This window comes from Scyliorhinus canicula, chromosome 20 (genome assembly GCF_902713615.1).
Source record: "Scyliorhinus canicula chromosome 20, sScyCan1.1, whole genome shotgun sequence".
Lineage (NCBI taxonomy): Eukaryota > Metazoa > Chordata > Chondrichthyes > Carcharhiniformes > Scyliorhinidae > Scyliorhinus > Scyliorhinus canicula.
Genome location: NC_052165.1, coordinates 97372477 through 97385582, shown reverse-complemented (window position 1 = coordinate 97385582; position 13106 = coordinate 97372477). Strand labels below are relative to the sequence as shown.

At 55.1% G+C, this 13106-nt stretch overlaps 1 protein-coding gene across 1 annotated transcript; it reads left to right on the top strand.

Annotated features, from left to right (window-relative positions):
* Window positions 1–1120: 1120 nt before the first annotated feature.
* Window positions 1121–8271, top strand: LOC119955201 (cardiotrophin-2-like). The gene is made up of 3 exons (XM_038781209.1): window positions 1121–1275; window positions 2964–3100; window positions 7511–8271. Exons 1-3 carry the CDS (start codon window positions 1260–1262, stop codon window positions 7976–7978), a joined length of 621 nt encoding a protein of 206 aa, XP_038637137.1. The 5' UTR covers window positions 1121–1259; the 3' UTR covers window positions 7979–8271.
* The last annotated feature ends 4835 nt before the right edge of the window (window positions 8272–13106 follow it).

Sequence of the window (13106 nt, the reverse complement as noted above, 5' to 3'; positions counted from 1 at the left end):
TGTGGAGAAAAGATTCATTTTAATGCACCTTATGTAAGAAAAGTTGAATTTTATTACACTTTCCCGAATACTCAATTTTGAGAGAGAAATCCTTATGCCTCGGCTAACAAAGGCAAGTAGCCCATCTACCTACCTAAACACTCATATCTACCTGCCCAGCTACCCTGGACATCTTCCCTACGTTACATCTCTTCCTCAATGTCATCGGGATCCCATTCAAAGGTGACAGACCCGGAACGTTAACTCTGTCATTCTCTCTCTCTCTCTCTCTCTCTCGCACTCCAGACATGAGACTGCCCAGGCGTTTCCTATTCCCCGACGTCAGAGTTCTCGTGCGGGAATCTCTGAAAATGGGGCTATGTCCCCCACGGCTGCGGGAAAACGGGCGCGAATCACTCTGGACTATCCTGGAGAAAGGGAACCACGCCGGCGGGAACTCGGCCACCCGCCGGCTGAGAATCGCCGCGGGGGCCTCTTTCAATGGCCCCCCCCCCCCCGATCGGCGCCCCGTCGACCGCGCACGTGACTGGCGGCGATTCTCCGGTCTGCGGAGAATCGCGGGAAGGCGTTGGACCTGATCGCGGCTCTGACGACCCCCTTCGCTCGAGCGGGATTTCGGCATGGAGGAACCGAGAATCCCTCCCCCCAACATGTTTTTTAAAATTAATTTAGATTACCCAATTATTTTTCCCAATTAAGGGGCAATTTAGTGTGGCCAATCCACCTACCCTGCACATCATTGGGTTGTGGGGGCGAGACCCACGCAGACACAGGGAGAATGTGCAAACTCCACACGGACAGAGACCCAGAGCCGGGATTCGAACCCCCTCTCACGGCGGAAGAAACTACCGATCGCACCCGGCTCTGGTTTAAAAGGGAAGGGAGGATGGAAGTGATCAAAGGCAGTTGTGGATGAACTTCCTTTGAGAGCGTCTGGGATGGGACAGTTCACCCCAGTTCCCTCTGGCCGAGACCACCCCCTCCCCCCGGCAGTAAGTAGGCGCCAGGGGAATGTCCCCTGTGCTTGTTCAGGGAGGGAAGTGCCTGACGTTGATGCTGTGTGTGTCCGAGAGAGAGAGAGCGGGTGAGATTGGAACTGCGTTTGACAAGCTGCCAATCTGTGGAATGTGACTCCACCCCCGCTCTCTATAAATACCCAGAGAGATCGTGGCAGACACAGACAGAGAGAGGCAGCGAGAGAGAGAGAAAGAGGCTGACTGAGATCTCGCACTAACATACCGGCACAGACGCATTGCAGCATGTATCACACATTGGGTAAGTATCGAAGTGTGTCTGTAAACTCACAGCCACTGTCTCCCAACTGCACTGCGCCAGCCAGGCAAAATCGCTTTCTCTCCCCCCCCCCTTCTTTCCCTCCATCCCCAACTCTCCCTCTCTCTCTTGCTCTGTCACTATCTCTCTCTCTCACACACTCTCTCTTCCTCTCATGCTCTCGGTCTCTCTCTCTCTCTTTCTCTCTCCATCTCTCTCTCTCTCTCCATCTCTCTCTCTCACACACTCTCTCTTCCTCTCTCTCTCTCCCTCTCTCTCTCTCTTTCTCTCTCCATCTCTCTCTCTCTTTCTCCATCTCTCTCTCTCTCACACACACTCTCTCTTCCTCTCATGCTCTCGGTCTCTCTCTCTATTTCTCTCTCCCTCTCTCTATCTCTCCCTCTCTCTATCTCTCTCTCATGGTCTCCATCTCTCTCCCTTTGTCTCTCTCTCTCTCAGATTTTCTCCTACTCTGTTTCCCTCCCTCTGTCCCTCTCTCTGCTCTCTCTCTTTCTCTCTCCATCTCTGTCCCTCTCTCTATCTCTCTCCCTCTCTCTCTCTCTCTCTCTCATGGTCTCTGTCTCCTCTCCCTTTGTCTCTCTCTCTCCATTTTTCTCATACTCTGCCCCTCTCCCTCTGGTCTCTCTCTTTCTCTCACACACTCTGTCTCTCTCCCTCTCTATCTCTATCTCTCTGTCTCCCAATCTCTCTCTCGGATTTCTTTCTTTCCAACTCCCCCACCCCATCCTCCTCCCTGTTTTCCCCTCGCGCACACACACACCCTCTCTCCTCCTGTGTGTTTTTCTCTCTCTCTCTCTTCCCTTTCTTCAACTCCCTTTGCTCCTCCCTCTCCCTGTCTTCATGCCTGCCTCTCCTCTCTGCCCCTCGTTCTCTCTTTCACTGTCTAAAAGGCCAAGGAGAGTCTGAGAGATAAAGAGACTGAGAGAGAGAGAGAGTGAGAGGCAGAGGAGAGAGGCAGAAAGGAGAGAGTGGGGAGGGGAGATAGAGACAGAGAAAGAGGGAGATAGGGAGAGACAGAAAGAAGAGAGAGGGAGGGTGAGAGAGAGACAGAGGAAGAGGGAGGGAGACAGAGAGAAAAAGAGAGAGGGAGAGGAGATCGAAAGAGGGGCAGAGAGCATAAAGGAGAGAGTGGTAGGGGGAGAGAGAGACAGAAAAAGAGAGAGACAGAGAGAAAAAGAGGGAGAGAGACAGAAAAAAGAGGGGAGAGAGAGAGACAGAAAAAAGAAGAGAGAAGGAGGTTAAGAGAGACAGAGAGAAAATAGAAGGAAAGAGGGGGGGGAGGGAGAAAGAAAGAGGGGGAAGCGTGACATAAAGGAGAGAGTAGGAGGTGGAGAGAGAGAGAGAAAGTGAGAGACAGAGTGAAAAGAGAGAGAGAAAATAGATGAGGCAGAGAGCGAGGGAGACAGAAAGAAGGAAAGAGAGGGAGGATGAGAGAGAGGGAGACAGAGAGAGAGAAAATGCAGAAGAAAGAGACAGAGGAAGGGAGAGGAAGGGAGAGAGAGAGACAGACAGAGAGGGAGAGGAAGGGAGAGAGAGACAGACAGAGAGGGAGACTTCTTGGATTGCTAACAGTGGTGTGATTATGATCAAAATACAATGACCTCGATTGGAGCTTCTTGTTTGATTCAGTCTCTCTCTCTCTCCCTCTCTCTCTCTCTCTCGCTTTGCAGTGATCCTTTGCGTTGTGAGCTCTCTGCTCATTGGGAGCCACGAATCAGCATCTGTGGAGGTCAACAAGCTCCTCAAAGATATCTGCGACCACGTGCAGAACATCCAGAACAGGACACAGGGCCTATTGGACACATACGTGAGTATCTAGGAATGATGGAGGGCAGGGGGACCCAGCAAATGCTGCACCCTCCGTCACCTTGTAACACCGCCTGCAGGCACCCACGACAGATCCATCTCCTGGGTGGGGGCAGTGCGGGGTGGCGGGGGGGGGGGGGGGGGGGCAGACCCCAAAGACTCGGGGAGCACAATGTAGATGTGAAGGGGAAGCCTGACGCCAACTTGACATCAACTGAAGCCTGAGGCCCACCCTTGCTGGGTACCAACTGAAGCCTGGAACCGTGGCACCAACTGAAGCCTGCGGCCTCTCACTGCTCATGGCAACAACTGAAGCCTGAGGCCCACCCTTGCTGGGTACCAACTGAAGCCTGAAACCGTGGCAACAACTGAAGCCTGCGGCCTCTCACTGCTCATGGCAACAACTGAAGCCTGAGGCCCACCCTTGCTGGGTACCAACTGAAGCCTGAAACCGTGGCAACAACTGAAGCCTGCGGCCTCTCACTGCTCATGGCAACAACTGAAGCCTGAGGCCTACCCCCTGCTTGATGTCAGTAAGGAATTTAATTTTGAATTTAGAGTACCCAATTCATTATTTATTTTCCAATTAAGGGGCAATTTAGTCTGTCCAATCCATCTACCCTGCACATCTTTGGGTTGTGGGGTGAAACCCACGCAAACACGGGGAGAATGTGCAAACTCCACACGGACAGTGACCCAGAGCCGGGTTCGAACCTGGGACCTCGGCGGCGTGAGGCTGCAGTGCTAACCACTGCGCCACCGTGCTCTCCGCAAAACAATCCTAAAAGGGACTCTGCTCCCCTCACCTAAAATCCTTTCAACAACAATGATGCATTAGAATTCTTCTCACCGTCTTGTACAAGCAACAAACTGCTCCTTACATAACCTCAGCAGGTCCCAAAGCATTTTACAGCCAATTAAGTGTTCTCCTTGAAGAGAAATGCCTGTTCTCTTAGTTGTTATAGCAACTGGTTAGTACAAAATAAACAAATGGCCAATTTGTTACAGATGTTGACTGTAAATTATTATTCCCACGAAGAGAAGGAGAAACACCACTCCTCCTCCTCCAACAGAGACATATCTGTCAGTGCGGTGCTCCCTCTGTACTGACCCTCTGACAGTGCAGTGCTCCCTCAGTACTGACCCTCTGACAGTGCAGCACTCCCTCACTACTGACCCTCTGACAGTGCAGCACTCCCTCAGTACTGACCCTCTGACAGTGCGGCACTCCCTCAGTACTGACCCTCTGACAGTGCAGCACTCCCTCTGTACTGACCCTCTGACAGTGCAGCACTCCCTCACTACTGACCCTCTGACAGTGCAGCACTCCCTCAGTACTGACCCTCTGACAGTGCGGCACTCCCTCAGTACTGACCCTCTGACAGTGCAGCACTCCCTCAGTACTGACCCTCTGACAGTGCAGCACTCCCTCAGTACTGACCCTCTGACAGTGCGGCACTCCCTCAGTACTGACTCTCTGACAGTGCGGCATTCCCTCAGTACTGACCCTCTGACAGTGCGGCACTCCCTCAGTACTGACCCTCTGACAGTGCGGCACTCCCTCAGTACTGACCCTCTGACAGTGCGGCACTCCCTCAGTACTGACCCTCTGACAGTGCAGCGCTACCTCAGTACTGACCCTCTTACAGTGCGGCACTCCCTCAATACTGACCCTCTGACAGTGTGGCGCTCCCTCATTACTGACCCTCTGACAGTGCGGCACTCCCTCAGTACTGACCCTCTGACAGTGCGGCGCTCCCTCAGTACTGACCCTCTGACAGTGCAGCGCTACCTCAGTACTGACCCTCTTACAGTGCGGCACTCCCTCAGTACTGACCCTCTGACAGTGTGGCGCTCCCTCATTACTGACCCTCTGACAGTGCGGCACTCCCTCAGTACTGACCCTCTGACAGTGCGGCGCTCCCTCAGTACTGACCCTCTGACAGTGCAGCACTCCCTCAGTACTGACCCTCTGACAGTGCAGCACTCCCTCAGTACTGACCCTCTGACAGTGCGGCACTCCCTCAGTACTGACCCTCTGACAGTGCAGCACTCCCTCAGTACTGACCCTCTGACAGTGCGGCGCTCCCTCAGTACTGACCCTCTGACAGTGCAGCGCTACCTCAGTACTGACCCTCTTACAGTGCGGCACTCCCTCAGTACTGACCCTCTGACAGTGTGGCGCTCCCTCATTACTGACCCTCTGACAGTGCGGCACTCCCTCAGTACTGACCCTCTGACAGTGCGGTACTCCCTCAGTACTGACCCTCTGACAGTGCGGCACTCCCTCAGTACTGACCCTCTGACAGTGCGGCACTCCCTCAGTACTGACCCTCTGACAGTGCAGCACTCCCTCTGTACTGACCCTCTGACAGTGCGGCACTCCCTCAGTACTGACTCTCTGACAGTGCGGCGCTCCCTCAGTACTGACCCTCTGACAGTGCGGCACTCCCTCAGTACTGACCCTCTGACAGTGCAGCACTCCCTCAGTACTGACCCTCTGACAGTGCGGCACTCCCTCAGTACTGACCCTCTGACAGTGCAGCACTCCCAGAGTACTGACCCTCTGACAGTGCAGCACTCCCTCTGTACTGACCCTCTGACAGTGCGGCACTCCCTCAGTACTGACCCTCTGACAGTGCGGCACTCCCTCAGTACTGACCCTCTGACAGTGCGGCACTCCCTCAGTACTGACCCTCTGACAGTGCGGCACTCCCTCAGTACTGACCCTCTGACAGTGCGGCGCTCCCTCAGTACTGAGCCCTCTGACAGTGCGGCACTCCCTCAGTACAGACCCTCTGACAGTGCAGCACTCCCTCAGTACTGACCCTCTGACAGTGCGGCACTCCCTCAGTACTGACCCTCTGACAGTGCGGCACTCCCTCAGTACTGACCCTCTGACAGTGCAGCACTCCCTCAGTACTGACCCTCTGACAGTGCAGCACTCCCTCAGTACTGACCCTCTGACAGTGCAGCGCTCCCTCAGTACTGACCCTCTGACAGTGCAGCACTCCCTCAGTACTGACCCTCTGACAGTGCGACACTCCCTCAGTACTGACCCTCTGACAGTGCGGCACTCCCTCAGTACTGACCCTCTGACAGTGCGGCACTCCCTCAGTACTGACCCTCTGACAGTGCGGCTCCCTCAGTACTGACCCTCTGACAGTGCGGCACTCCCTCAGTACTGACCCTCTGACAGTGCGGCACTCCCTCAGTACTGACCCTCTGACAGTGCGGCACTCCCTCAGTACTGACCCTCTGACAGTGCAGCACTCCCTCTGTACTGACCCTCTGACAGTGCGGCGCTCCCTCAGTACTGACCCTCTGACAGTGCAGCACTCCCTCTGTACTGACCCTCTGACAGTGCGGCACTCCCTCAGTACTGACCCTCTGACAGTGCGGCGCTCCCTCAGTACTGGCCCTCTGACAGTGCGGCACCCTCTCAGTACTGACCCTCTGACAGTGCAGCACTCCCTCAGTACTGACCCTCTGACAGTGCAGCACTCCCTCAGTACTGACCCTCTGACAGTGCAGCACTCCCTCAGTACTGACCCTCTGACAGTGCAGCACTCCCTCAGTACTGACCCTCTGACAGTGCGGCGCTCCCTCAGTACTGACCCTCTGACAGTGCAGCGCTACCTCAGTACTGACCCTCTTACAGTGCGGCACTCCCTCAGTACTGACCCTCTGACAGTGCGGCTTTCCCTCAGTACTGACCCTCTGACAGTGCGGCACTCCCTCAGTACTGACCCTCTGACAGTGCGGCACTCCCTCAGTACTGACCCTCTGACAGTGCAGCACTCCCTCTGTACTGACCCTCTGACAGTGCGGCGCTCCCTCAGTACTGACCCTCTGACAGTGCGGCACTCCCTCAGTACTGACCCTCTGACAGTGCGGCACTCCCTCAGTACTGACCCTCTGACAGTGCGGCACTCCCTCAGTACTGACCCTCTGACAGTGCGGCACTCCCTCAGTACTGACCCTCTGACAGTGCGGCACTCCCTCAGTACTGACCCTCTGACAGTGCAGCACTCCCTCAGTACTGACCCTCTGACAGTGCAGCGCTCCCTCAGTACTGACCCTCTGACAGTGCAGCACTCCCTCAGTACTGACCCTCTGACAGTGCGGCACTCCCTCAGTACTGACTCTCTGACAGTGCGTCACTCCCTCAGTACTGACCCTCTGACAGTGTGGCACTCCCTCAGTACTGACCCTCTGACAGTGCGGCACTCCCTCAGTACTGACCCTCTGACAGTGCGGCACTCACTCAGTACTGACCCTCTGACTGTGCGGCACTCCCTCAGTACTGACCCTCCAGTAGTCCGGGCAGGAAGGATTGGTATGGCATGCGTGATTTCACCCCCCTCTCCCTCCCTCCCAACAATTCTGAATCCTCTCTCTTTCTTTACAGCTGTCCAATCAAGGTGCTCCGTTCAATGGGAGCCACTTCTCCGCCGAGCAGCTGCAGCTGGATGGCCTCCCGAAGGCCTCAATCCCATACCGAGCCTGGAGGAGAATGACCGATGAAGAGCGGCTGCTGGAGAATTATCAGGCCTACTCCGTTTTCCAGGAGTACTTCCAGCTGGTTCTGGACGACCAGCGGGATCTCAGTCCTGACCAGACCGCCCTGCTGCATCTCCTGGATGAGCTCTGTCATGATCTGGCCCAGCTGCTGAAGCAACTCTCCTCTGCCTTCGATGCCTTGCGGCTGCCCAGGCCTCTGCCCATCAAAGACCCCCTCAGCTCCCTGGACCAGCAGTCCAGCCCCTTCCAGAGGAGGTTGCGCGGTTACCTAGTCTTCAGGGAGTACCGGCTCTGGCTGCTTCGCACACATCGGTCCTTCACTCTCCTGGGGATTCAGTCCCGTGAGGCCCAGTGAGCTCCGCGGTCCTCTCCCACATTCCCAAACCTCGGAATGCCTTCCATGTTTCTCCCGGTGCCCCTGGACCTCTAGGGTGCCCTGTCCTGGGGGCACAGGCTGCTCCCTCATTTCCTCTTTCCCCCTCACATTCCTCCTCGAGGTACGAAGGGGGGAGGATTCGGAGAATTCGGCCAGTCTGGATAAATACTGTCGTCCGTGCGAAGGAGACGCTCTGCATCAGGCCTGCTGTGTATATTTTACTGTACATAAGAATTATTGTGAATAAATTTGACCAGAATTGTACCTGTCAACTTTTGAGTCGAAAGCATTTGCTTGTATTCCTGGGAAATGTTTGTGTTGAGAGTTAAGGTGCAGAGTCCGGAGCTGTGGGAGTGAGAGAGGATCAATTGTGTGTGTATGTGTGTGAGTGTGTCAACGTGAGTGTGTGTATGTGAGGATGAGCGTGTGAGCGGGTCTGAGTGAGTGTGTGTGTGTGTAAATGTGAGTGTGTGTGTATGTGTGTGAGTGTGTGTATGTGAGGGTGAGCGTGTGAGTGGGTTTGAGTGAGTGTGTGTACGTAAGTGTGTGTGTGTAAATGTGAGTGTGTGTGTATGTGCATGTGACTGTGTATGTGAGTGTGTGAGTGAGTGTTGAGTGGGTGTATTTGTGTGTGCGTATGTCTGAGTGTGCGTGAGTGATTGAGTGGGTGTGTGTGTGAGTGAGTGTATGTGTGAATGAGTGTGTGTATTTGCATGACTGAGGGATTGTAAGTGTGTCTGTGAGTGTGAATGAGTGACTGCATGTGAGTTGAGTGTGTGAGTGAGAGCGAGTGGGTTTGTGTGTGTAAATGAGAGTGTGTGTGGTGATGTGTGAATGTCTATGTGAGTGTGCACGTGTATCTGAGTTTTAATGTGTGAATGTCTGAGTTTGCATGTCTATCTGTGAGTGTGTGTTGTGTGAATGCCTATATGTGTGTGTGCATGTATCTGTGTGCGTGTGTTAATGTGTGAATATCTGTATGTGAGTGTGCATGTATCTGTGTGCGTGTTTATCTGTGCTTTTGTATCTGTGTATTTGCATGTTTTAACTTGTGAATTTATGTGTGTATCTGTGTGTGCATGTTTCATGTGATTGTGTGGGCATGTGTGTGTGCATGTATGAATTTGCATGTATGTATCTGCGGGGGAGGGGTGCATGTGTTCACATGTGAATTTGCACGTGTGTGAGTGTGTACACGATAACTAAGCCGAAGCTGAACTGGGCCAGCACTATCATGGTGACAGAGAAATGACCTTGGAATTATACACAGCTGGGCGGGATATTCCGGTTCCCCACACGCGTGTTCCCATATTCCGGTTCCCCACACGCGTGTTTCTCGCTGGTGCGCCATCGGCTGGCTGTGGGATTCTAACTTCCCATCACTTATCCCAGTGTAACCACTCCACGTCGCCGGGAAACTCAGGCGAGGATGCATTGCCAGCCGGAATAGTGAATCCCGTTCCGGAGAATTCTGGCCCCTGTTATTTTCTGTTTTAAAATGGACACAAACCCTGGCTGAGAATTTACAGTCAGCCATTGACAGGAATGGCCGCAGTCTGTTTCTCTCAGGGAAAATGGTATTCCACCCTCTTCCCAGAGAACGGCCGGGATTCTCCGACCCCCCCCCCCCCACCGGTCGGATCGGAGAAATCCGGGGGGGTTCGCGAATCCCGCTCCGCATCCCCGATCCGGCTGCCCTATTCTCCGCTGCCGTTTTTCGGGGGCTGGCGGGATTCCCGCTGGTCAGGGGCCGTTCACAGCGCCCCCCCCCCCCGGCGATTCTCCGGACCCCGATGGGCCGAGCGGCCGTCCAGTTTTGGCCGGTCCAGCCGGCGTGAATTACTCACCTCTCGCACGGCAGGACCTGGCAGGTAAGTGTGCGGGGGCGGTCCTGGGGGGGGTGGGCGGGGGGGATTGCTACAGTATAGGAGGCCATTCAGCCCATCGAGTGTGCACTAACCCTCCGGCCTAGGCCCACTCCCCTGCCCCATCCCCATAACCGCACCGAAGCTGCACAGCTGTGGGATTGTGGGAGGAAGCCAATAGCTACCAGGGCAGGTCAGAGGCTGGGAATCCTGCGGAGAGTAACTCACCTCCTGACTCCCCCCAAAGCCTGTCCACCATCGATAAGGACACAAGTCAGGAGTGTGATGGGATAGTCTCCACTTGCCTGGATGAGTGGCGGCTCCAACAACACTCGAGAAGCTCAACACCATCCAGGACAAAGCAGCCCCGCTCGATCGACACCCCACCCCACAGACATTCACTCCCTCCAACACCGACACACAGCAGCAGCCGTGTGTACCGTCTACAAGATGCTCTGCAGCGATTGGCCAAGGCTCCTTCGACAGCACCTTCCAAACCCGCCACCTCTACCATCCAGAGGGACAAGGGGCAGCAGACACGTGGGGAACATCCACCGCCTGCAAGTTCCCCTCCAAACCCCACACTCACCATCCTGACTGGGAAATATATCGGCCGTTCCTTCACTGTCGCTGGGTCAAACTCCCTCCCTAACAGCACTATGGGTGTGCCTACAGAGGTACAAGATGGCGGCTCACCCACCACCTTCTCAAGGAAGCATTTAGGGGCGGACAGTAACCCCTCGGCCAAGCCAACAACACCCACATCGCGTGGATGAAAAAGCAACAGTGGAATGATTAAATCGAGAGATTCTAGAGGAGACAGAATTGGAGGAAAGCAAAGAACTCGGAGGGTTGTAGGGGCTGGAGGAGGTTACAGAGATAGGGAGGGTGTAGGGACTGGAGGAGGTTACAGAGATAGGGAGGGTTGAGGGGGCTGGAGGAGGTTACAGGGATAGGGAGGGTTGTAGGGGCTGGAGGAGGTTACAGAGATAGGGAGGGTTGTAGGGGTTTGAGGAGGTTACAGGGATAGGGAGGGTTGTAGGGGCTGGAGGAGGTTACAGAGATAGGGAGGGTTGTCGGGGCTGGAGGAGGTTACAGAGATAGGGAGGGTTGAGGGGGCTGGAGGAGGTTACAGAGATAGGGAGGGTTGTAGGGGTTTGAGGAGGTTACAGGGATAGGGAGGGTTGTAGGGGCTGGAGGAGGTTACAGAGATAGGGAGGGTTGTCGGGGCAGGAGGAGGTTACAGACATAGGGAAGGGTGTAGGGGCTGGAGGAGGTTACAGAGATAGGGAGGGTTGTAGGGGCTGGAGGAGGTTACAGAGATAGGGAAGGTTGTAGGGGCTGGAGGAGGTTACAGAGATAGGGAAGGTTGTAGGGGCTGGAGGAGGTTACAGAGATAGGGAGGGTTGTAGGGGCTGGAGGAGGTTACAGAGATAGGGAGGGTTGTAGGGGTTTGAGGAGGTTACAGAGATAGGGAGGGTTGTAGGAGTTTGAGGAGGTTACAGAGATAGGGAGGGTTGTAGGAGTTTGAGGAGGTTACAGAGATAGGGAGGGTTGTTAGGACTGGCGTGGTGCTGGCAATAAAATGTCATGTAGGGTTAGTGTGGTGTTCACTGTGGTAGTATGACTAGGGGTATTACGGTACCTTCAGAGGTGAGCTGCCATTGGCCGATTGGCTGAGAGGTAGGTAGCTCCGCCTACAGGGCGGGAGACAAGAACCCGTTGTCCCCGGCAGTTGGCCTTTCTTCTGTACGTCTGCTGCCGGGCACACATCTTGTGTATTAAAGCCTTTTGTTCGGATCTCTTCTTCGCCTGGTGTCCAATTGATGGTGCATCATTCACACAGTGATCTAAGAGAGCACATGACCTGCAACCAGGGTCAGCCTCGAGTTGGACAGAGACCTGTGTGCGAATAATGTCCGAGCATTGGGGAATTCACCATCTATTTGTTAATAGCTCGAGGTGTGAATAAAGACTCACAGTTAAACTACGGACAATCATTTAACGCAGGGCGATATGAAACCTCCAATATAGCCATGGACCAGACAGGAGGAGACAGAGTTATGGCACATCTCTCAATCACAAACTCTCCCAAAGCCCACAAAGCCTCAGGGACATGCCAAGCGCAGTGTGGGCAGCATTGTTATCTAACACAACCTGACTGTCGGTTAGAATGCAGCAAGGTCCCAAGCCATGACCGTCGACAGTCCAGGGAGCGTGTGGCAGCTTTCACCATTCATTATTTACACGTGGGACACGGGCTTCCAGAGATAGGCCGCAATTGGAGCCTGCACAGTTCCTGCCCTGTCAAAGTGCCCAACACGAAGCCATCAGAGGAATAGATGTATGTGGTGAATGTATAAACACTATTAATTCACCACTATACTGTGTTGGATTGTACCATGCTATTAACCCTCGCGATACTGAGTCCCTCGCGATACTGAGCCCCTCGCGATACTGAGGCCCTCGCGATACTGAGCCCCTCGCGATACTGAGGCCCTCGCGATACTGAGGCCCTCGCGATACTGAGCCCCTCGCGATACTGAGGCCCTCGCGATACTGAGCCCCTCGCGATACTGAGCCCCTCGCGATACTGAGGCCCTCGCGATACTGAGCCCTCCGATACTGAGCCCCTCGCGATACTGAGGCCCTCGCGATACTGAGCCCCTCGCGATACTGAGCCCCTCGCGATACTGAGGCCCTCGCGATACTGAGCCCCTCGCGATACTGAGCCCCTCGCGATACTGAGCCCCTCGCGATACTGAGGCCCTCGCGATACTGAGGCCCTCGCGATACTGAGCCCCTCGCGATACTGAGCCCCTCGCGATACTGAGCCCCTCGCGATACTGAGGCCCTCGCGATACTGAGGCCCTCGCGATACTGAGCCCCTCGCGATACTGAGCCCCTCGCGATACTGAGGCCCTCGCGATACTGAGGCCCTCGCGATACTGAGGCCCTCGCGATACTGAGGCCCTCGCGATACTGAGCCCCTCGCGATACTGAAGTCTACGCGCGACATATCTTCACCACTCGCCGCCAGCACCCCGGGGAGTCGCTGGATGACTATCTGCGCGACCTCAAAGCCCTCGCACGCGACTGTAACTATCGGGCCGTTACAGCCACTCAGCACATGGAACTCGCCGTCTGAGACGTTTACGTTGCGGGGGTCCGATCGAACTATGTGAGGCAGCGCCTGCTCGGGAAAGGGGCCCAGGACCTGGGGGACACGGTAAATCTGGCAA